Source organism: Microcaecilia unicolor, chromosome 3, assembly GCF_901765095.1.
Source record: "Microcaecilia unicolor chromosome 3, aMicUni1.1, whole genome shotgun sequence".
NCBI classification, from domain to species: Eukaryota; Metazoa; Chordata; class Amphibia; order Gymnophiona; family Siphonopidae; genus Microcaecilia; species Microcaecilia unicolor.
In genome coordinates, this window is record NC_044033.1 from 322,479,564 (window position 1) to 322,504,314 (window position 24,751).

At 43.1% G+C, this 24,751-nt stretch overlaps 1 protein-coding gene across 1 annotated transcript in view; it reads right to left on the reverse strand.

Annotated features, from left to right (window-relative positions):
- SNX9 (sorting nexin 9) overlaps window positions 1–24,751 on the reverse strand; it is a 378,115-nt gene that overhangs the window by 184,362 nt on the left and 169,002 nt on the right. The window contains 4 exon segments of the mRNA XM_030198382.1: window positions 4,351–4,352; window positions 7,155–7,306; window positions 23,379–23,547; window positions 24,494–24,577. Coding sequence (XP_030054242.1) covers window positions 4,351–4,352; window positions 7,155–7,306; window positions 23,379–23,547; window positions 24,494–24,577 — 407 coding nt within the window.

Consider the following 24,751-nt stretch of genomic DNA (forward strand, 5'->3'; position numbering starts at 1 on the left):
TCTCGTAAGGGTTTAGCACTTTCGTATTTTGGTTTTCCGAAGATGAGTCTGGCTGCAGTGTTCTGGGCTGTTTGAAGTCTCCTCAGTATTTGCTCTTTACAACCTGCGTATAGTGAATTGCAGTAATCCAGATGGCTGAGGACGAGGGATTGCACTAGGTTGTGGAAGACGGATCTTGGGAAGTATTGTCTTACTCTTTTCAGTTTCCACATGCAATAGAACATCTTTTTGGTTGTGTTGTTTGCATGGGTTTCTAGTGTTAGATGGCGGTCGATAGTGACTCCAAGGATTTTTTAAGTTTCTGAGATTGGAAGGTTTAGTTTTGGTGTGTTTAAGGTGGTATATTCATTCGTGTTGTATTGGGAGGTGAGTATTAGGCATTGAGTTTTTTCCGCGTTTAGTTTCAATCGAAATGCATCTGCCCAGGTGTTCATGATGTGTAAACTTTGGTTGATTTCGTTGGATATTTCTTTGATATCTTGTTTGAACGGGATGTATATTGTTACATCGTCGGCGTATATGTATGGGTTGAGGTTATGATTTGATAGGAGTTTTGCCAATGGGATCATCATTATGTTGAAGATGGTTGGTGAGAGGGGTGATCCTTGCGGTACTCCACATTCAGGTGTCCATGAAGCGGACGTAGTAAAGTTTGATGTAACTTGATATGACCGCTGGGTTAGGAACCCCTTGAACCAGTTTAGGACATTTCCTCCGATGCCGAAGTATTCAAGTATGTGCAGTAGAATTCCGTGGTCAACCATATCAAAGGCACTTGACATGTCGAATTGTAGGAGAAGTATATTGTTGCCGGTTGCGATCATTTGTTTGAATTTAGTCATTAGGGTGATTAGTACTGTTTCTGTGCTGTGGTTCGATCGGAATCCGGATTGGGCATCATGCAATATTGAGAACTTGTTTAAATAATTTGTAAGTTGTTTTGTTACCATCCCTTCGGTTATTTTGGTTATCAGTGGTATGGATGCTACTGGTCTGTAGTTGGTTATTTCACTTGCGCTTTTCTTTGTATCTTTGGGTATTGGGGTGAGTAAGATTTTTCCTTTTTCCTTTGGGAAGAGTCTGTTTTGTAGCATGAAGTTTACGTGGTTCGTTAGGTCTGTTACAAATTGTCGAGGAGCTGATTTCATGAGGTTGTTTGGGCATTTGTCTAGTTTGCAGTAGGATTTAGCAAATCGTTTAAGTGTTTCAGAGATGAGGTCTTCTGATAGTAATTCGAATTCGGTCCAGGTTCTGTCTGCTGGGTAAATTCCGTCTTCTGGGTCTAGACAGTCTAGGAGTGTAGTGTATTCAATAGTGCTGGCGGGTATTTTAAGTCGTAGTTGTATAATTTTCTCCTTAAAGTATTTCGCAAGGTTGTCGACATCTGGTATGTCTTTGTTGTTGTTTGTAGCTGGTGCGGTGTCTAGCAATTTATTCACAAGGTAGAAGAGTTTGTGTGTGTCTTTGTAGTTGGGTCCTATCATTGTCTTGTAATGTAGTCTTTTAGTCTGTTTTATGGTATATTTGTATTTCCTCCGAAGTAGTTTCCAGGCATTTAGTGTTTGTTCATCTTTCTTTTTGTTCCATGCGCGTTCTAGTTTCCTGACTTGTGTTTTAAGTTTTTTCAGCTATTTAATTACCATCTGTGACAAAACAGTGGGTTTCTAAGCCTGTTAACTGTATTAATTATTCCATGAAGTGTATTTCTCCTTATTGGCCTGTAGATGGTGATTGTTTTGGGTTTTAAAGCTGTTGCAGAAAAAGACTTTCTCTTTTCAATTTAAGCTTATGGAAAGGCAATTTCCACTACCATTGGCCAGATACTTTCAAAGTTGGTGCTCTGGGCTCCTTCTTTAGTCTCAGCCAGGAAGCGGAGAGAGAAAGATCTCTTTCCTGAGACCCTGTAAGCAGTTATATTTTATAACCTATGAGCAGCTATATTTCCTGAACTCCCCAGGTACTACTCAATATAGTAAATATATGTTTAGATAGCTTTATAATTAATCCATATTCAGTTACCTGTTATTGTTTACTGATTTCACCTTTTTATGTTCACTGTTCAAGTTCTGTGACAATAAACCTTATTAGTTTGATTCTGCTGTCCAGGACTGACTAAGAACCCTAGTTTGTGGTTTTGGATCTGTGGGTGCTTTCTATGAACTGTGGGACCCCTGGAGAGTAGCTCAGTGTCCTAGAAATCACCGGGGAATAACCTGAGAGCAGGAGACTAGCCTAGAAGCAAGCGGGACCCAGTTGGAGGGATGAGGATACTAGTATAGAGCACGTGCCCAGGTGCAGGTGGGCCTGAGCAGTGCTGGGGATAGACTCTCCAGATGGCCGCAGGGTAAATTCCAGGTGGGTGCTAGGCATTTCATGACACCATCCTCTTTGTAAGCATATGTGACACATATTCCCATATTAAAAATAAGCTATTGTCACTATTTCATCAGATTACTCAGTTGGCTCATCTCTCTGTTCAATCGTGGTTTCATTTGGTCAAAAGGGATGACAAGAGGGAGCAATATGAAGACAGAGTCTAAGAACTTGATCCAAGAAATGCAATTCTGATGGCCAGTCCACATATGCATGGGCAAACCGATCCTGATACCAACAGTTTAATCTTGATTCTCTCAGTGGTCAATTTGGAGGGCGTTCTTGCTAATGGAGGGCGTTCTTGCTAATGGAGGGCTTACCCCCCCCCCCCCCCCCCCACAAAAGAGTATTTCAAGAACCCATTGGTCTGAGGTTTCAGGGGGTCATCTTGCTTGAAAAAAATTCAGCCTCCCTCCTACCAGCTATGCTCAATCCCTACTCTGACTGGGGCTTTAGGGTCCACTGCTGCCAGGAGAAAAAGCAGGGACCCTGAGGTTGTTGGGAAGGGTGGGAAGAAGGAGTGAACCTTCGTCTTTGAGAGTATTAGGGTCTTCTCTGTCCACTGCTCAAAAACCTCCGAGAAGTGGAGGCTGCAGAGTGACCTCTTCCACCTTATCACCAAAAAGATTATCACCTCAGCAGGGAGACATCCGTGAGCTTCTTCTGAACTGGAGTTTCAAGGTCTGAAATATACAGCCAGGAGAATCTGCACATGCCAAAACCTATGGTGGAGATCCTGGATGCCACTTTAAGAGCATCACAGGCTATCTGGACCATGTGCCTTCAGAACTCCTTTTGCTTGGTAACTGGCTGACGGAACTTAGCAGCCTGCTCTGGTACCAGAATGCACAATGCACCAAGTTTTTTAAGTGGAGGGCTCATGTAGATCTGGAAGGGCAGTACACAGGAAATGAGAACAGCCTGAAAAAAACTTTCCTCCCAAAAGACTCCAGAGTTTGAGCATCCTTTCCTGGGAGTACTGAGGCATGAGTCTGGAACTTCTGGTCCTTTTGAGGACAGATTCAACTACCATGGAATGGTAAGGAAGCTATGGCTTCTCAAATCCAGGATTCTTATGGATGGGCTATACAAAAGAAGGGAGTTTCCCCAATTCCTCATCTACACTGCAAGAAGGATGCTGTGCACAGACTCTGTTACAGATTGCTTGGGAGGGGTATCAGTCAAGGACGTACAACATCTCAGCCCTAGGTTCAACCTCAACTCTACCTTAAATGGGACAGACTGAGCCATTTCCCATAAAAAGGTGACACAGTTCCACTCAGAGAGATTTTTCTTCTGAGGTATGGAGGAGTCTGAGGGGAGAACCAAGGTTCCTTCCTCAGAGAGGTCCTCTGGTTCCAAGTCAGATTTCCAAGAACAGTCCAAATCGGACTCAGCAAAGTACGCATTCCGAGATGCCCAAGTTGTTCCCACCACAGACCAGCGAACTCATGGCCAGACTCTGAGAAAGAGTGCCAAGGGATGGGTTTTCTCCTGGACTCTAAGGGAGCCTCCTCCCCTGATGCGCCAGAGAGGAGCACCATCTCAGCCAGTGCTGGTTCTAATGCCTGGAGGGGCACAGACAGCTCTGGAACTTTTTGCCAGAGGAGGTGGTAACAGCAGTTAGCATACCTGGGTTTAAAAAAAGGTTTGGACAAATTCCTGGAAGAAAAGTCCATAGTCTGCTATTGAGACAGATATGGGAAGCAACTGCTTGCCCTGGGATTTGTAGTAGAGAGTTGAACGGGGAGAGCAATCCAACCCGTCTGCACTGGAATCTAACCCATCCCCGCAAGAATTTAACCCGTCCCCACAACAATTTAACCTGTCCACACCCAGTCCTGCAAGAATTTAATGGTACATTAAAAAAATTCCTGTCGGCCCTCTCAATCTTTCTCTGGGTTCGAGTCGCAGCACTGCAGGCAAGGAAGGAACGGATGTTGGAACCTGGAACACTCTGGTGCGGACACGTAAGACTTCTCTGATTCACTGGCACTCTGTGCTAAAAGATCGTCACATGCATGTACCAGTAGGTCAGGTGACATCTGATGCTCATACCTATGTCAGAGCTGAGGCTTGCGCATCAGCCCGGGATCAGAGAGGATTAATAGTAACATAGTACATGACAGCAGATAAAAACTGGAACAGTCCATCCAGTTTCCCAATAGTCACAATCATTATCAATTCATGAGTAAATCAACAATGAAAGTGATATTATATACTTGATTATGGTCTCTCTATGGCGTTTCTGGGACATAGACCATAGAAGTTTGCCTGGCCCTATCCTTATAGTCCAACTGCTGGAGTTGCCCTCGAAGTCCACTCCAGCCTATTCATCTTCTCATCTGCGGGACACAGACTGTAAAAGTCTGTCCAGCATTGTCCTCATGTTCCAGCCACTAAAGTTGCAGTCTAAGCCCTTTCCAGCCCACCCTAAACCAGATTGCCATATATGAGACACAGACCGTACAGGTCTCCTGGTATTGGCCCTAGTTCATCACAGCCAGAGTAGCCATCTGTCACTCGACACATCAAGGAGACAGTAATCCACCTAAGTGAATGAACACTAACTCCCACTTAAATATAACAGTACAGAGAGAGTGGGAAGTGGACCAATGACTCCAGGAGAACGGGATATAAGATTTCAAAGAACCATTTTATTCAATGACTCGACACAGAAACTGTGTTTCGGCCACAGGCCTGCCTCAGGAGTCTTAGATGATCCTGTGGTTAAAAAGGAGATGGATCTCTGGATTGAGTTGTCTTTGGTGATCCTTGTACTTCCAAAAGAAAACCTTGAGGTCGAGTGGTCTTGATAAAGACCTTTGTGATATTTTGCTGGCGTAGCATCTCAATTTGATCCACACACATGCAGCCATTAAGTTTAGGTGTTTTTTTTAACTTCCATTTTCTAATTAGAGATCCTCAGTGTTCATCCCATGCCTTTTTGAATTTCATCACCATTTGTATCTCTACCACCTCCTTAATGGAGAATTTCCGCATCTGTGCTGTTAAAGCATGGAGGAGGAGGAGACAGCACTCAAAGAACTTGGTGCTCAGTAGGTGAGAGGCTGGCGCAAGTGTAGCATACACTTCCACGGGAACCCCACAGGAACTGCTTCCGTCCCCACGGGAACCCCACAGGAACTGCTTCCGTGCAGGTCTCTAATTTGTAGTCTGGAGTGCTGCCACAATCTGGGTTTCTGCCAGGTACTTGTGACCTGGCTTAGCCACTGTTTGGAAAACAGGATATTGGACTAGATGGACAATTGGTCTGACCCAGTATGGCTACTCATGTTCTAAATGGCACACAGGCAGGACATGGGCCTCCAGAATCAGCTGCAGTGATATCATAGCTGACACCAGCATGATGCTTCAACATCACCAGAGCAAAGATCTGCTCCATCTCCTCCTACAGCATGGCTGGAATTGGTAAAGGTAAGGCCAGTGACAGCCTGAGAATATAAAGGGGCTGAATTGGAACCTGGCTCCAGTTTCAATCTTGGCCCCAGCTTCAATGAGGCTGCTGCATCAGTACCAACTCTACAGAGGCACTGACGCTTCTTGGGTACTGGTGACACTGGTGTCCCAAAGAACCTGACGCCATGTTTTCAGGAGGTACAATGTCAGCGCTTCTTCGCCTCCACTCGATGCATGACAGCAAAGTCCCTCAGTGCCAACAAGGACAAATCTCAAATCCTGTCATGTTCTCGGTATGTGTTCCAAGAACGCTCAGCCTGGACAGACGCTATCGACACCTGACGTCGAGGCAGGAGGAGACTTTCTCAGTGCCAGTGGGTCCCCCAGTGTCCGATGCAATTCCGGGAGCAATGGGGATCGATACCAATGTCAATGGACTGAACTTAGAAGCGTCAAAAAGTCACTTATGCAGCTCCACTCGACTCTTAATGGTCTTTTTCTACATTTGAAGACAGTTTACAACTGAACGGCTTATTTCCAAAACCTGCTAAAGACCATATTAACTGGACTTAGAGAGTTTTGGAAATAAGCCCTTCAATTAGAGGCCATATGGTCAGGTCCTAGTCATGACAAGTACCAATTGTGTCAGTCACAGACACGACCTTGCCACACCAAGAACATTTTCTAAAACCACTGGGAGTTTTCTGCAACACTCAGGAAAAAATAGCCACAGCAAAATCAAATGGCTCAATTATTAGAAAAATGAAAAAAGGGAGAACAAGTCTTGGCTGGAGAGCCATGAAAAAAGAAAGGAAACAAACAAGTTACAGTTAAGAAAAATTAAAAGGAAGACAAAGAAAGGGGGGGGGGGTGGAAAGAGAAGGTCCTGTGCTACTTACACTAAAAAGTGCCGAAAGGCGGGAAGATTACTAAAAAAAAAAAAAAAAGCACTGAGAGCACTTAGCTCCGCGGAGAAACAAAAACTGCCTGGTCCCGCGCAGCTGAGGCAGGCAGGGAGGTACATGCACATGCGCAGCTGAGGCTGAAGCTTCTAGAAATTTAGAATGCTGGGCAGTGTCCATGTCAGGGCTCCATCGGATGATGTCACCCATTCGTGATCGACATGGAGTCCTGCATGTCCTTGGAAAAAGACAAATATTTTTTATTTCCTTTAAGATGCTATTTTGCAGTGTCACTAAAAATCTACTAAACACAACAATCTTTAAACATGAATATTAAGTATCATTTATTAAATACAAATATTTTTAATATAAGCTTTCCAGATCACCCTACAGTATGAATAATCAAGCATAGTTAAACAAGCAACATTGAGGCTATCTATGCATTTCCTAAACTTTTACTTGTTGAGGGTATTTCATTGAGGTGGGACGTCCACTCGCACGCTGAGCAGCTCCCATCTCCGAAGATTCAGATTCCTTGTAACCGAGATAAGTTGGAGATGAAGATTTTGGATCATCCCAGTCATCGTCCCAGTCATCATCATCAACTGCACCTGGGATAGGGAGTGATAAAAACATGAAGGAAAAATCTATTATCATTATAACTAATAATGACTTGGTTGCCTATTGGAGTACAAATGAACACAATTGAAAACATAACCAAAATAACCAAGAAGGAAAAGAATAAATTTTACACACATTTTCTTTAAAATCACTTCTAACTGTACAAAACTGGTTTCATACGGCTTCTCCCCCCCCCCCCCCCCCCCACCACCCCAGCTTCTGCTATACATTGGGTGATCCTTATTTAATAGTAATATCCTTATGGAACATTATCTATCTATATATATATCTATATATATATATATATATATATATATATAAAAACTCACCCTCAACGTCTATTTGCACTGACGTCACTGAAGCCAGGTTCGTAAGTTCGAAGCTCTGAAGCCACACAAAATCACAGTCTGTGGGCCCCGCCCTCGCGTTCAAACGTTTATGACGTTGAGGGCGGAGCACATTCTCAGCGCCAACGTTGTACTTGCACTGTAGCTCTGCTCCGCCCTCGCGTCAAAACGTGATGACGTCGAGGGCGGAGCACACGTTACTCTATCGCTTCCTACTGCAGGGGCATTCACATGACGCTCAAATCTTCTGTTTCGGCAGGTCAGTGGGGTGGGGGGGCCTTCGGAGAGGGGTGGAGCGCCGGCAGCGACGACATCGGTGGGGGTGGAAGGGGGTGCACTGCCAACGCACACATCGGGGGGAAGGGAACGGTCACGGACGCTGGGGGGCTGGCCAAAAGGACCAGGTCACAGCACATTCGCACGGAGGCTGCAGGGGGGCCGGCGACACACGGAGACACAAAGGGACGGAGGGGAAGCCTTGCTAGCGCCTGTTTCATTGCGATTTGAAACGGGACTCTCGTTACTCGTTTGTCAGAATGTGCCATAATTATTTCTGCAGATGGAATTAAAACTTTTTTTTGGATATGAAGATCGGTTTTAAAAAGCAGAACTCTTACACAACTACGGGGGGGGGGGGGGGGGGGGGGGGGAAGGGAGAAGAGGTCTTGTGCTCCAAACAGCCTGGAACTAAAATCACAATGCAACCTTTACTTACAAAAAAGTAACAGCATTAAGGTGTAAGCATAATACAGCACCTATCATAACGTGCCTTGGCTTGTGAGGCACAATTAGAAGACAACATGACAATCACACAACAGAGTTCTGGTGATGAACTAGCAGACATAGGCAAAGGCATTAGAAAGCAGGTGTGTGTGTGTGTGTGTGTGGTGTGTGGGTGTGGGTGTGGGTGTGGTGTGGTGTGGTGTGGTGTGGTGTGTGTGTGTGTGTGTGTGTGTGTGTGTGTGTGTGTGTGTAAGGAGGGGGGGTCAAGAGCAATTGAAAAATATAAGGAAACACTTAGGAGGAAAAGTACACAAATTAAAGATCATCATTCCTCATGACTTTTTCCTCTGATGAGCTGTTTTTCTTCTCAGCTGTTTACTCTTGATTACTAAGATGTCTCAAGATCCTAGTGAAATGAAAATGTTCTAATGCCTATGATGGTCTTTAGTAAGCTTCGTCTGTTCTAAAGAAATGCTCTAAACTAAATGAACACCGACTAAGAGGGTCTTTTACTAAGAATCTTGTATTCCTATGGGTCCTGCAGCAGATAGCACAAGCTAATGCTTGTGAACACACACTTATAGTAACTGGGAAAGCCTCCCAAAAAGAGTGCCAATATTACTTCAGTTTAATGAAAACCTCTGCTGATTTGCAGGAGGATAGAATTAAAGCATTATTTCAGACCACTCAGTGGAATAAATACTCCATTCATGTACACAAGTTCTGACTAAGCCATCTGGGATATTATGTATTAGTATTAAAAAGGGGGGATGGGGGAAGCACAGTGGCAAACTAAGCCACACAAGGGTTTGTTACCTCATTTTAGAAAACAACATTTTCCTTCTTAAAGATCAAAAAGCTTTGGGGGTGGGGTGGGGGGGGGGAAGAATTATTTTCCCAAACTTCTCTTTAAATATTAAAGTATTTTTTACCTGCTAAATGTTAACTTCAAAATTTAAACATTAAGGTTCTCTTATCAAACCACACTAGTGGCTCGTCATAGCTTTGTCAGCATTGCTAAAAGGGAACCGCTAGAATGGCTTGATAAGTGAGGCCCTAAATTTGAAATTGGTGAATAGCTTCCTATGTAGACTAGTGGGACTAATCTTTCCATCCTTAGCCAGCAAGCAGAGACAGCTCATGGATCTTAGGAGACTTCTGCTCCCTATAATGCCCTGGGCATCTCTCAGATAATTTTTAAAGCCACAGGAGAAATATGAAGACACCACTATACAAACATGTTATTGTTCTAAACTAAAATAGAATTCAGGAAAGGCATTGGTGTTGGGAAAGTAATACAGACAGAAATATACCTAATTCAGGAAGGTATGCAGTCTCATGGGTTCTAAAAAGTGGCAACACACAAATGAAGGAAAGGAAACCAAGAACGCTTTAATTGCTGTAAAGTTGATTGTTGCATCTGCTGTATAGAATGACTACAACTCAAACAGTCCTATAAAGGAATCAGAAGGCTGTTATACAGCAGGGGTTCTCAACCCAGTCCTCAGGGCACACCTGGCCAGTCAAGTTTGCAGGCTATTCACAATAAATATGTATCAGATAGATTTACAAACCAACAAACAGTGCGTGCAAATCTAATCTCATGCATATTCATTGTGGATATCCTGAAAACCCAACTGGCTGCATATGACCCAAGGACTGGATTGAGAACCTCTGTCATACAGCATCATAGCATATATTCTCCTTGGATAATGTCCCTTACTTGGATGAAGAAGAAACATGGTACAAATAAAAGATCTATACTTTAAAGAGGATGTTAACGGGGAAAAAAACACATCACTATTATTGGCTCATAGCCTTTCTACTGTGGAGATGTGGAAGGCTCTTCTACTCTAGTATGAGCCACACCAAGCTCCTTAAGCGTAACATGTTACCAAACAGCCCAACTGAGAAGTATGGGGTGCAACAATTTAGTTCTGCTTGGACCTGGGAAAAGTGCACCAGAGATAGAATGTGGAAGCCAACTAAACACGGGCCTAGGAGCTTATTAAAAATTGGATATTTATCCAAGAGATAAAAGGTGATATTGATCCCTCTTTACAGGAAAGGTCACACTATTCTAGCATACCACCTTCTACTGTCCCCACATCAATTTGCAGCTAAAACTCAATTTTCAAGTCCACGAAAATAAAGCAGTTCCTCCCTTATGATTATTTTTAGACACATGGGGACCCTTTTACTAAGCTGTGTTAAAATGTGTCCAGCGCTATACCCAGCGCATGGCTTTCCAGCGCTGAGGTCACTTTTAGTACAGCAGTAAAATGGCCCCATTTTCCATTTTGTCTATTAATAGCCACATGCCAATTTCCCCATATCTCCTAGGCAGTAAAGGCTCCCATACTAGCTACGAGCTAATCGATTAGCGTGTGGTGATGTAGCTGTGCTAACCGGTCAGCGCTGGGTATGCCTACTCTCCACCCCCAGCTCCATCCCCAGCTTTAAAAAATATTTTCTATTTTTTTGCATATGGGTAACAAGCGCCAAACACAAACTACCGCAGGATGCCTGAGCATGCCTCGCTGTAGTGCTTACCACAGCTTAGTAAAAGAGCCCCATAGAATGTTTGTAATGCTATTGCACACTGTGATGTTAAGGGGCTCATTTTCAAAACAGAAAAACGTCAAAAAAAAAAAAAAAAAAGGCACAAAAGCGGCAGATGGACTTTTTTTTTCCAAAAATGTCCAAATCACTATTTTCAAACATTTTAAAGACATGTTTCTCTGCAGTTCATCTAAAACTCAACAGAGCGTGTTGGATGTGTTTTGGGTGGGCTTAGAACTTGGATTTTTTTTCTGCATCTGGGGGGGGGGGGGGGGGGGCGTGTTGAAAGTACGTTTTGGGCAGGTTTAGGATTTCGACGTTTTTCTGCAATAATGGAACACTGTAAAACATCCAGGGCAAAAAAATAGGACATTTTTGGCTAGTCATGTTTCAATAATGACTAACTGCCAAAAAGGTGCCTAAACTGACCAGATGACCACTGGAGTAGGGTTACCATATGGCTCCAGAAAAAAAGAGGTTAGATTGAGCCGGTCCAGATTTTACTTCCATTGAAAGCAATGGAAGTAAAACCGACTGGATTAATCTGTCCTCCTTTTTCTGGAGCTATATGGTAACCCTAGGTATGACCAGCCCCTCTTAATCCCTAACCCCCTTCCACTCCCATAAGAGGTGAAAGTGACAGTACATATCAGGCTCTATGACAGCTGCAGATATAATGGCCATTCCTCTTACAGCAACAAGCAGGTCCCTGAAGTGGCCTGGTATTCAGTGCAGTAGACTGTAGAGAAGGGGACCCAGACCCATATCCCACTTTAACTGGTACACTTGTGGTGGAAAGTGTGAGCACCCCAAAATCCACAAAATACCTAATGAACCCACTTATAGGTGACAGTTGCAGGCATAAGAACCATGGTAGGGAATGAGACTTGATATACCACCTTTCTGTAGTTACAATCAAAGCAGTTCACATATTATATACAGGTACTTATTTTGTACCTGGGGCAACAGAAGGTTAAGTCACAAGGAGCTGCAGTGGGATTCAAACCTAGTTCACTAAGATCAAAGCCTACTATACTAACCATTAGGCTACTCTTCCACTAGTGGTACACAGTTGGGTATAGTATATTTTTTTGCTATTCCTGGAGGGCTCACCAAACACTATAAGGGAGTTATGGTGAGATGTGTAACTGGCACCTTTTATATGAAGCCCACTGTAGCACCCCCTAGGCTACCCCATTCCTCTGCTGGGATGTAAGACTGCTGGCCCCAAAACATCCCAATGGCTTGTTTTTGAGTATTTTTCCCTTAGACTTTTTTGTTTGAAAATGACCCTTAAAGAAGGATGAGCTCAGCACAAAAATGTCTAAATAGGGTGATTTTCAAACCAAAAAGATAGATGTTTTTCTGGTTCAAAAAAGGCCCTGTTTGGTTCTGGATTTCTGGACTTTTTTTTGCAAAACATCCGAAATCGGATTTGGACGTCATATCGAGAATGCCCTTCCACATTTAATGGCATTCATACCTCAAGCCTATCAACTTACTGAACCAGTTAGAACTTGGGTTGTTTCTCTTACAGTGTGAAAAAATTAAATCAATCATCAACTACGGACCTCAAAGCTTCCAAGCAAGGCAATTCTGCATAGAATAACTGCTCCTGTAAAGAGCGCCTTTGCTATATATGGAGTAAATCCTATCACTGGTTCCAATATTCTTTTATTCAACCAGGTAAAAAAACAAACCAATGTAAAAAAATTCCATGTATGAGAAAAATCATTGGTTTCTTATAAAAAAAACATTTGTAATATCTTCCAAAGACCAAAGTTTGATAATCTCTTATACCCAGAATAGTAATATACAAGACAAAATCTGCAACTCGGATGTGTGGATGAAATGGGGAAAAAAAAACAAGGGGTCAACATCGGAAATGTGGTAGGTGCTCTACATGTCAGAATACAATTGAAGGTTCGGTATTATTATGGCAGCAAGGACAAAGAAAACTGAATTGAAGCATAACACAGATTGTGAATCCACTAATGTTATATATGCGTGCAAATGTCCTTGTGGCAAAATTTACATTGGATATAACCAAAAATCAAGATTAGGTTAACTGAACATAAACATTGCATTGTAAATAGAAGATTGGAGGCACCAATGGTTCAACATTGTATTAACAAGGGTCATGTTTTTGCACAGCTGGGTTACATCATAGATCAAATACACAAGGGTAAGAGAGGGGGGGGGGACATTAAGCCACATTGAGCCTACAAATAGGTGGGAAAATGTGGGATACAAACTTAAATAAAGAAAGAAGCTACTTTAGCAAAAGGAACAACAATTTTTTCAACTAAAAACAACGGAGCCCAATGGATTAAATAAAAACGTAGAATGGAAGGCATTTTTTAAAATTGCTATACCTTTAAATGGTAGCTTATCTGGTATTGGTAGAAAAAAAGATGGCGTCTATTTAAATCCCGTGGTCATCTTGTGGAGTATAAACATAAAATTTCCTTTTCATCTTCCTGAGGCAGTGAGTTTTTTTGCGAAAAAGAAGTACAGAATTGAAGAAGGGAGTAGAAGTATGTAATGAAAGCACTAAAAACCCATTTATTCAAGCAAGCCTATCCAAACGATCCTGATTAATCTAATGAACCATCTACCTACACATACTCCATGATAACGATATTGACCCTAACTACATCTCCCACCTCCCCTCTCCATTGCCTATTTCTACCTATTCATCTCATCTTTTATTTATATACTTAACTTTTACCCTCTAATAATATTCTGTATTCCTTTTACTATGTAAGCCGCATTGAACCTGCTTTGAGTAGGAAAGCGTGGGATACAAATGTAGTAATAATAATTGAAGAAAGTAATGATAGAGCGAGAAAGCAAAGTCTGAGGATATTCACAACTGCGCTGGATGCAAAGATAGACATTTACCGGTGGAGGCAGAGCAACAGCCGTTGTCTACAGTCAGCAGGAACAAACACTGCCATGCAATATGGAAAAAATAACCTACGATTTGAAAAGATAAGTCATAGGGAAATTGTTTTGGGCAGAGGGTCGTGGTTATTGAATAAGGCTTGCTTTAGATTAGGTAACATACTTGGATTACATCTTTTAAAAATAGTTTTGGGCACTTTTTCTCACAGTAGCTGGAGTCAGTTCAAACAGGTTTTTTTTTGTTTGTTTGTTTTTTTGAGAAACCAATGATTTTTCTCCATAGATGGAGTTTTTTTTACACTGGTTTGTTTTTTACCCGGTTGAAAACAAATATTGGGACCAGTGAGGATTTGTTCCATATATAGCAAAGGCGCTCTTTACAGGAGCAATTATTCTATGCAGAATTGCCTTGCTTGGAAGCTTTGAGGTCCGTAGTTGATAACTGATTTAATTTTTTCACACTGTGAGAGAAACAACCCGAGTTCTAACTGGTTCAGTAAGTTGATAGGCTTCAGTTAATTACCAGTTATTCCCTGTTTGTATTATCTGAGAATTCATACCTCAAACCACATTACTAAATTTAGTCAAGCAGGAAATCCCTATATAACCATTTGGAAACTTGATTCTTTTTTATTTAATTGAAGGCAGACATCTGAGGGGTTGCCATAATGATGTATACTATCTTCTTCAGCTACCCTGTATATAATAGAAACTTAATGTTAAAACTGATAAAGCTGTCTACAGCTGGAACATTTAAGCCACATACAAAACTCTAGAGAATCATTGGTAGAACTACTGAAAAGTAATACCCAAATAAAAATGTTTTCTTGTTAGAGAATAATTCCAACACAGACTTATGGCACAAACTGGCTCTCTAGAACAGTGTAAGCCATGAAGAAAACTCATGCAAAAATCTAGCATACAAGATATAGTGTGATGAGTTACTTATAGGAGGAAAAGTGGATCTAATGGGATACCAATGGATAGGTCATCCATTTTAGGTAAAGAACCATACATTTGTGACCGACTCTGCAAGATCTTCCAGAATGGTATGGAAATGCCACCGCTTCCTCTCAGCACAATGACATGATAAATTCAAGAGAGAAACTACTGGATCCATACTCGTATCTGTATTGGAGTAACCCTGGTAAGCTGAGAAACCTGTGGAGTACATTGGGATTAATCATGATAAGTTGTTCCTGGAATATCCTAGCATTTAACAAAATCATTGAACATTTTTGCAAAACACAGTAAGGAAGTTCTGGCAGAGGCAACAATACTGAAGAGACAGCTCATCTATTCCTTCAGGTTAATGGCATTTTATTGGAAATCTGGACATGCAAAGTCTCTTTCTCAGGGTCAGTGTACTAAGGAAGCTGTGCTGGGAGCATAAAATTCTGCCAAGTAATGGAGATAAAAGGACACCTGCACTTGGTCTGCCTAGAAGAATCCCTGCACTGAGTTGCTCAAGATAATACAGGAACTTTCTCTGACCAAAACGAAAGTGTTTTTTTAGGCACAAACAATTAAACAAAAAATGTCAATGCACTATCTGCACTTGGTGCCAGGGAAAATGGTAGATTGTAAAGAACAAAATTACAGAGCACATGCAAAGCATGGATTAATGAGAAAGCCAACATGGATTTACTCAAGGGAAATCTTGCCTCACCAATCTACTACATTTCTTTGAAGGGGTGAACAAACATGTGGCTAAAGGTGAGCCGGTTGATATTGAGTATCTGGATTTTCAAAAGGCATTTGACAAAGTACCTCATGAAAGACTCCGGAGGCAATCACAAAGTCATGGGATAAGAGGTAGTGTTCTACTGTAGAGTAAAAATTGTTTAAAAGATAGAAAACAAACAACAACAACAAAAAGTGTGGAAGTGACCCAACAAGAACTGCTCCAGGAGGAATGTAATAAATTAATATACAGCTTCTTGACTCCTGCAGAAGGCTTATGAGCCGAAACATGGCCCGTGTTGGCTTTCTACATTGCATTTGTACTGAATCTTTGGAACGGAGCATGGGTCCTTTTACACCGCATTTGCACTGGATTTTTGGAACTGTTTAATCATTTCCAACCTTTTGTTGCCTGCTGTGATTTGTGGAAGTGTTTGTTTTTTTTTCTTTGCCTTTGAACTAAAAGAAAACAAAGTAGGGTTAAATGGTTAGTATTCTCAATGGAGGCTCCCCAGAGGTTTGTAATTTAAACTCTGAAATTCGTTGCCAGAGAATGTGGTAAAGGTGGTTAGCTTAGCGGAGTTTAAAAAAAGGTTTGGATGGCATCCTAAAGGAAAAGTCCATAGACCGTTATTAAATGGACTTGGGGAAAATACACTATTTCTGGGATAAGCAGTATAAAATGTTTTGTACTTTTTGGGGATCTTGCCAGGTATTTGTGATCTGGATTGGCCACTGTTGGAAACGGGATGCTGGGCTTGATGGACCTTTGGTCTTTCCCAGTATGGCAATACTTATGTACTTAGATTTGCTATATCTCATGTATCATAACTAATTTATTCAAAGGAAATTAAAGATGAGGTTATGGGTGGGTCCACTCACATAATAGAGGGTGACCACAGGCAGTTACTGGTAGACACTGGGAACCATTCTAGGTCAAAAAACATATAGCGTACTCCTTGCACAGTGAGAACATTTTTACACAGATACTGCAGAACAAAAGTGGCTTTCATTTGCAGCACCTGAGGTCTTAACAGCAAATGCTGTTTTCTCTTCTTTTGGGTAACCCGTGACACAATAGGAAAACATTCAAATCTTAATTGATAAACAATACATCTTTGAATATTTGAAAAAAAAAAAAAAAACATTTCATGAGGCATTCCTTATCAGAGACCAAGGCTAACTGCACAAGTAAGGTTGCAGGAACCATATAACCTCAGTATCAGATCTCTCAAAGAAATTAAAGTCAAGCCCAAACTATCCATGGAAACTTGAGGTGAAGAATTTTCATTTTCACAGATGGGAAATAATAGATTTTTGAACATGGAGGAATGGAAGATTCTGGAAATATCTCTTGAATATACAAGCTGAAAAACAAAAAACTTTGGGAAAGTTGATCAGACGAAAAGTTGGTCATCTGACCACATTCTCTAACATGTCCACCTTGTTTCTTAGATTACTACTGTACACCGCCTTGAGTGAATTCCTTCAAAAAGGCGGTAAATAAATCCTAATGAATAAAATATTCTATCCTTCATCCAAATCTCCCCATGTGCCTCTAAGTTCTGCAAATTTCCTTCAAAAGTCTCTTGACTTTTTGTCTAATTCTAAGACTCTTATCTTCAAGACAAATGACTCAGACACCACAGATTCCACAACAGAGGACAAATTTTGAGTTTGGGTACTCAAGTTAAAATGAAGAGCATATCACTTCCCAAACAGTCTCCAAATTAAATACCTGAGGGTGCAACAAGGGGGTCAGCTCAGTTCCAGCACAGATTATCAGCTCTTGTAACAGCCCTTGCTTCTGAATCTCGTGGGCCACCAATAGCACCCCATATGCCAGAGCTCCAGCTTCTTTGGGAAAAGTTCACAGCGTGGCTGTTGAATCTTCCCACTGAGTTCTGACAGAAGACACATCCCCTTCTGCTAGGGCTCATGTCAGCTCCTCCATGCTAAACCATTTGATGTTGCACTCAAAAGACACCAGTGACAACAGCTGCACTGGGGCACTCTTCTCTACAGAAGACAAAGTAATGTCTTCAAGGGGGGGCCAGCTGACTCCCCATCAAGGGGATATCCCCAGCCAAAGTGCTCACTATAGTACTACCAGCTCTGTGAACCACAAAATAATTCATCAGCCTGTTGTAGAAGGAATAGTACCCAGGTTTTGAGGATAGACCCGGGACTTAGATCATTGCTTCACCACCTGAAACAAAAGCAAAACAGTGTCGGCATCTTGTGGAACACCTCACTCCGTAATCTTGGTAAGGCTCCTCCCCATCCCCCTTACTCATTCTTTCAACCCTCTCTCTCTTCCCTCTGATACCTTAAAACTCTTGGTTCCATGACCATGACATTTGATAGGAGTGGGAGGAGGCAGCAGCAAGGAGCCTCCAAATGAACCGTCTTCTTTTACTGCCCAGCAACAGTGTCACTTTGAATTGCGTGGGATGTTGCAGCGTGCAATTCAATCTACATCACCAATGCGGGGAAGCAGGTTAAGAGGATGAACAAAGGAGTGCCACATTGCCATTATCAGCCTCTTAATTAGCTGGATCAACTAATTAGTTTGAAGGGAGGGAGAACTGCAAAGTTTCAGACACTTAGGGCCAGATGCACTAAGGTCCTCGGAAGACCCCTTCCCTTACCGATTCCATAGCGAATCGGTAGGGAACGGCCATGCATCAAGGAAACGGAATGCAAATGAGTTGCTCGTTGTAGCTCACTTGCATCTCTATTCCCTCGGAAACCAGTCAGCTGGTCGAGCATGCGTAGAGCAACCAAGCGTTATGCTGGCTGCTCTGTGCATGCCAAGGACGTCCTTATGGATGTCCTTCACTAAAAAAAAACAAAAAAAAGGACGTCTCTGATGCACACCTTCTCTCCCTGTAAGGCATCCCGCAGGTGGCAAACTGCATCTGTAAGCCGGGGATCGGGGAACCAATCTTCAGTCTTCTACTTTCCTCCTTGTCCGCAGTTCAGAACCTCTCTCTCAAGCCCCTCCACAGCGTGTCATCAAACTCATACCTGGCAGCTATCAGCAGCTTCTTGCCCCGGGGTGTTAGCAGCACATCCGATGCCCCACCTCCAGGTCTCTCTCAGCCAATCACAGCGTGTTTAGCTCAGCTAAACATGCTGTGATTGGCTGAGAGAGACCTGGAGGTGGGCATAATCGAAAGACATCCAAATAGTTTTTTGATTTGGACGTCCACGCACTGTGATAAAAGTCACCTCCAGGATAGTTGGGTTAAGGCAGTTTCAGTCTGAAATACAAGTCCCAGAAGGCATTGCAGGCAAGGAGCCAGAGGGAGAGATGAAGAACCCGGACTGGACTCTTAGCTGCAATCAGGGAAGACATGGTTGTAAGCTGGCAGGTTGTGTAGCATGGCTGCCACTGGGCGGAAAGAGAGTTAGGAAACCCTGTGTGCAGGAGCTCATCATTGGTCTCATTAGTCTAATGCTTAACTCAGCTGGTTTGGGTGTGAGGAAGCTAATGGAAGGAGAATGATTGGTGGTGGTAGCTGAAGCCAGGGATTGATTAGGCAGGTGGGAAGGAGTCCCAGGGTGGAGTTCAGTTCAGTTCAGGAGGAGAGAAGGAGAGAAGTATTTGCAGGCTGAAAATCCTTGGGCAGGGAGGTCCCTAAAGTACTGAAGCAGGCTGAGATTCCTTGGGTGAGAGGAAGTCCCAAAAGTATGAATTCACTGTGAAGCTGATGCAGGGGAAAAACCCTTGGGTAGAAGGAGTCCCTAAAATATTGAACTCTCCTGAAGGTAAAGAGGATAGAAGGTAGAAACTGTTGCTGGGTGACTGAACTGTGATGATGAACTGAAAGAACTGTTTGTCTTTGGGAATTGAATACTGTTTATTGTGCACTGGATAAAGAGCCCAGACTGGAGCCTGTAAACCTGTATTGAATCCCTGTTATGTGCTATGCTGCTGTTGGAACTGTGTACTAGAAACCTGCATGGAATAAAAGTCCTTAAGATTGAAGTTACTGGTGGACATTCTGTTTCTTCAGTGTACCAGGAGCCTGTGGCTGGAGGAGATTGTTCTATCCTTGGCTGCACAAGAGAGGTGCCTGGTACAGCACCCATCACAAAAAATCTGGGGGGAAAAACTTGACGGACATCCATGTTAGACACTTTAGAAGGACGTCCCTGATGAGCACTTGGACATTTTTTTTTTCGTGTTAAATTTATAGAGGTTTTTAAAGCAATAAATCCCGCACAACCCCAACCGGAGGTACAGACCTCCCGTTAGATTTTCCACGGTTAGGCAATCGGAAATGGTAGTGCATCTCATTACAATACGATTTATACACATTGGGGTACTAATTTGCTCATCTGCATTCCGTTTTCGTTAGCTGCTACCGTGATCGGAAAAATGGCTCAGAGAAGCCTTTGTGCATGCCACGGTTTACTACTTGCTCGTTAATGGCTCGTTAAGTTTAGTGCATCTGGCCCTTAGGCCCCAATGCTCAAAAGTAAATGCTGGCTCTAGAGGCCATTAGCAACAGTAATAGTACCCACATTTACCTGTGCAGAATGTTCAGAGGTGTATAGTGTGGAAACGAGCACACCAGGCACTAGTGCAGATAGCATACAAATGTAGTCAAGCTCATGTTAGTGAGGTCATTTTTGCATTCCTCCCTAAAGCTCAGAAAAGAACGCCCGAAACAAAACTGCCTTACTGCTGCAAAAAAATAATGCCAGGTCGAAGCAGGGCATTAGGGGTTGGAAAAGTATTTCCCATGATTCTCATGCTTCGTTATGATTACTTCTACATCATATGCCAGTTTTGATTGCTTTTTGGAAGCAGAAGGAAACCCTTAAGCACAGGTCATGAGAAACAGCAGCCCCATGCAAAAGCAAACACTGGCGTCTCCTTCCCAAATCTAAATTTAAAGCATCCATGCTAAAAAAAAAAAAAAAAAAATTAATTAAATTAAAAACGTCCAGTGAAAGCACATATTGGCATCTGTTTCCTACATCTAATATAAGCAGCCAAGTGCTTTTATTTAGGCCGCAGAAAACATGCCAATGTATGCTTCAAGTTCGGCATGAGTACAGGAGCCAAGCTTACCACGGAACTCTTCTGCACATGCACCAAGCAAAATCCTCCCATGCCAAAACCACAATCCTCCTGCAGAACTCCCTGATGCTCAATGCTATGAATGTGCCTATATTTGTATCTCATTAGCATTGAGCATTACAGCACTATTCAGAATAGTGCCTAAGTTTTGAGCATCAGGGACTTATGCCTAGCAGAAGATAGTTAAGCCAGAGATGCTACACTGCCAGTGACCACCTCCTCTTCCTACCCAGCAGGAACCTAGGGTGAGAGGAAAGGAGACCAGCAACCTTTGGACATTTATGAGCAGATGATTGAAAGCCCCACGCTGTTCCCAGTGTTCTAAAAATAGCGCTAGAACAGCATGAGGTTTACCGCCCCTATGATCAGAGACAACAGCATGCAAATTTAAGCACGGCATTCTCTCTGATCATACGGTACAAGTGCGGGAGAATTGTGCCAGAGAATGCTCTCAGGCACAATCCTCCTGCACTTGTTTGACAGGTCTGGGATGTCAAAAGCCCAGAACTGTCAAACACAGGGGTTGGAGGTCCATGGGACCACCAGACCCCAAGTACCCCCACCCCAAGCCAAGCGAAACGGTGGCTGGAGGTCTGGTGGACCTCCGGTCCCCCCGACCGAAGCTCAGAGGGGCGGGAGACCTGGTGGGTCTCCAGCTCCCCTCCCCAAACTCCCCCTAGCATCCCCTCAAAATGTCCCTGGTGGCCCAGTGGGCCACGGGTCAATCCCTCCCCCCACCTGGTGGTTTAGCAGCCCTTCCCCACCCCCCCTACCTTTGTTGGAGCAAGGAGGTGGCTTCTGTCCTCTTCCATTGGCGCCTCCTCGAAAATAGCGGTGCCTAGCCCTTACATTCACTGGAGGCCACCTCCCTCCTCCAATGAATGTAAGAGGTTGGGAAAAGCCGCTAGACCATCAGGTGGGGGAGGAGATTGACTCACGGCCCAATGGGCCATCAGGGACATATGAGGAGATGCTAGGGGGGGCTGGAGACCCACCAGATCTCTCCCCCCCGAACCTGTGTCAGGGGGGGCGGGGGGACCAGAGGCCCGCTGGACCTCCAGCCCCATGTCACTGGGGGGGGGGGGGGGGGGGAAATCGGGCTGGGGTTCCTGCAGGGGGGCTGCTGCATTGGGGGGCCTACCAGCATGCAAATGCATGCTGGAAATGGCTCACCATTCCTCCCCAATGGTCTGCAATGCCTAACGCCAGTTCCAAGCTGGTACAGGGTTTGGCACGCTGCAAGCTGATCATTGGGGAGGAATACATTTAGCATGCATTGCATGCTACTTGTGCTAAGAGCCCTGTTTTGCATCCATTTGATGCTAGTTGCGTTCAGAGACCGCAAGAGCGTTGTTTCACGTGTTCAGGGGCTCTGATCATGGGGCAGTAGCAAACTCGGGCACTAGTATGGCGTTAGCCTCTAGTGCCTGTGTTTGCTTCTGATCATCGGCCCATTAGGGCCCTAAAACTAGAGGACTGTGCAGCCCAAAATGCTGATGTTTTCCTCGTGTTAACAAAACATGATTGGCAAACAGCAGAATGGGGAAACCCTTGCCCACATCTGCCAATACTGCCACTCTAACTATGCAAGTGATTCCAAGAGAGGCAAGCAAACCACAACACTTGTTGAGAACAAATCTTTATCCTATAATTATTCTATAAAATTACTGAGTTGATAAAAAGATCCAAATTAATTACATGCTGGTCTCAGAAAAAAAACAAAAGATAAAGCAATTTACAGAGTGGAGGAGTAGCGTAGTGGTTAGTGCACCAGACTTTGATCCTGGGGAACTGAGTTTGATTCCCACTGCAGCTCCTTGTGACTCTGGGCAAGTCACTTAGCCCGCTATTGCTCCAGGTACAAATAAGTGCCTGTACATACTATGTAAACCACTTTGAATGTAGTTGGAAAAACCACAGAAAGGTGATATATGAAGTCCCATTCCCTTTCCCCTATACTGCACTTACAATGCTTCTTTTAAATACTTAATCATGTAATTTCACCACAGTTTTTCTCTCTCTCTCTTCTCATAATCCCCTAAGATTCTTATCTCTTCCTTTGCTTACCACATACTCGCAGTCTTGTTCCCCAGTTCAGCTCTTCATCTCATACGAATACATTCTCTAGCTCTCTTCTCTCACTGCCCCCTTACCCTTTGTGCTCTCTGCCCTTCTGCCCCCACTCATTTAACTCCCACCAACCCACTATCCAGCATCTCTTCATCTCTCCTCTCCCTCGGCTCCAATATCTTTCCATCTCCCTTCCCTCCTTCCTGCCAAGCCAGTGTCCAACATCTCTTTCCATCTCTCACTTTGTCCCCAGTTCCAACATTCACCCTGTATTTGAACCTCCCCACCTACCTTAAAGCAGTTCTTTGTCCAGGTCCAAAAGCCTATTCTCTGTTGCATCCCACCCTTGCGGATGCAAGAAGTTAGGGCAAGAGTAGGGTCGGTGGCAGATGACCTGTGTGAATTGCTGCCACTGCCAGTTACCTGGACAATAAAACACTTTAAGGTAGATAGAATGGAGGGGTTTGATACAGGGGGAACACTGGACCTGGCTGGAGGAGAGGGTTGAGAGAGAGTGTCAGTCCACCCCTGCCATGGTGTCGGGGCCAAAAGACACCTGAGTGGTCCATGTGGGAAGGCTCAGAAGTCTGCCATTTGAGTAGCCCTATTTAAAGTATTGCAAAGCCTAATAATGGAATCATCAGTAATCGATAAAAGAACCACCCTATTTCTTACCAGGGCCTTGATAGGCTTGTGGATGGCCAAATGCTGCATCCCACTGGTTTGCTGTGCTGTTTCTCTGCCCAAACGCATTGTCTGGTTTGGTTCCCCAGTTATCGGAGCTGTCCGCATTTCCTGGTCTACCTGCATTCCAGCTTAACCATGGGTCATTGGCACTGTTGGCCTGTATTTTTCATAGAGAAAAACAAATTTGTGAGCAAATGGCACTTAAGAACAAGAGATGAGATGTAAGTTACATTAACATATCATGAAATAAGTAATAATGTGTAGATGAAGAATGGTAAGGCCACAGTTCTGTACTTTTTAAAATCTAAGATTGCTCTGACTCATGACTAAACCTTTGTCCGAAATGTCAGATAAAAATGTTATTTACACAATGGTGTACATATAAATATATTATATTAATGAACAATCTAGCACAATCCACCGCTGCCCCTGTACCACCATTTTCTAGTTAGTTTTCATTTTATAAGCTTCTAGGATTCCATGCCTTACGAAGTGTTTTAAAATATTTACCTAGCTCTTTACATATAACATGTTTCTGTGCATCAGAGAACATAATATAGACATATTAACAGAGTCCTGACACAGACACCCCACTTAGGCAATGTTTAATTATTAAAAACATTGTAATTAGTGATTATACCAAAATCCTTTTCTTAAATGAATCCTCACATTTTAAAGGCACCAGTTGCACTACAATTTCAAAGTTTCTATTGCAAAAAAAAAAAACAACAACCTTGCCTTACTAACAGAAGTAAATTCTTTTATCTAAAGAGTAACCACCATTTAGTATCTGCTGATATGGCTCAAAACCACAGAAACCATGATAAAAGTTACAGAATCAGAATAAAAGTAGATCTTACTACAGAGAGATAAGAACTACAATCGGGAGGACGTAACCAAAGGAAGGCATTTATCCCCTACAGGCAATTGCCAGTACTAATAATTTCCCCAACTATATCACTATATCGTGCCTGTCTGACATGATAAAATAGTTAACCACTGTCTCAGTCAATGGGAAACAAGTAACTTGGTGGGTGCAAAGTATATGGTTACAAAGGCTGTCTAGTATGGTAGGCTCTCTTACACAAATTTTGTTTGTTTACCTGGTTCACAGAAGGAGATGAAGGAGGTGACTGACTGACACTTTCTGCAGCATCAGTCAGAGATATAGAAACAAAGTGTTCCACCTTGAAAGTCAATAAATTTGGGATGAATGAGAAAACGTAGAAGAAAAAAGGGAAGAAATGAGGAAAACACCACACTGCAGTCTTCAAAGCAATCAAGCAAAATTAATCTAAAAGTGAGATGGATCAGTACAACTATTCAGCCCACGTGCTCTACACTACAAGGAATCAATGCAA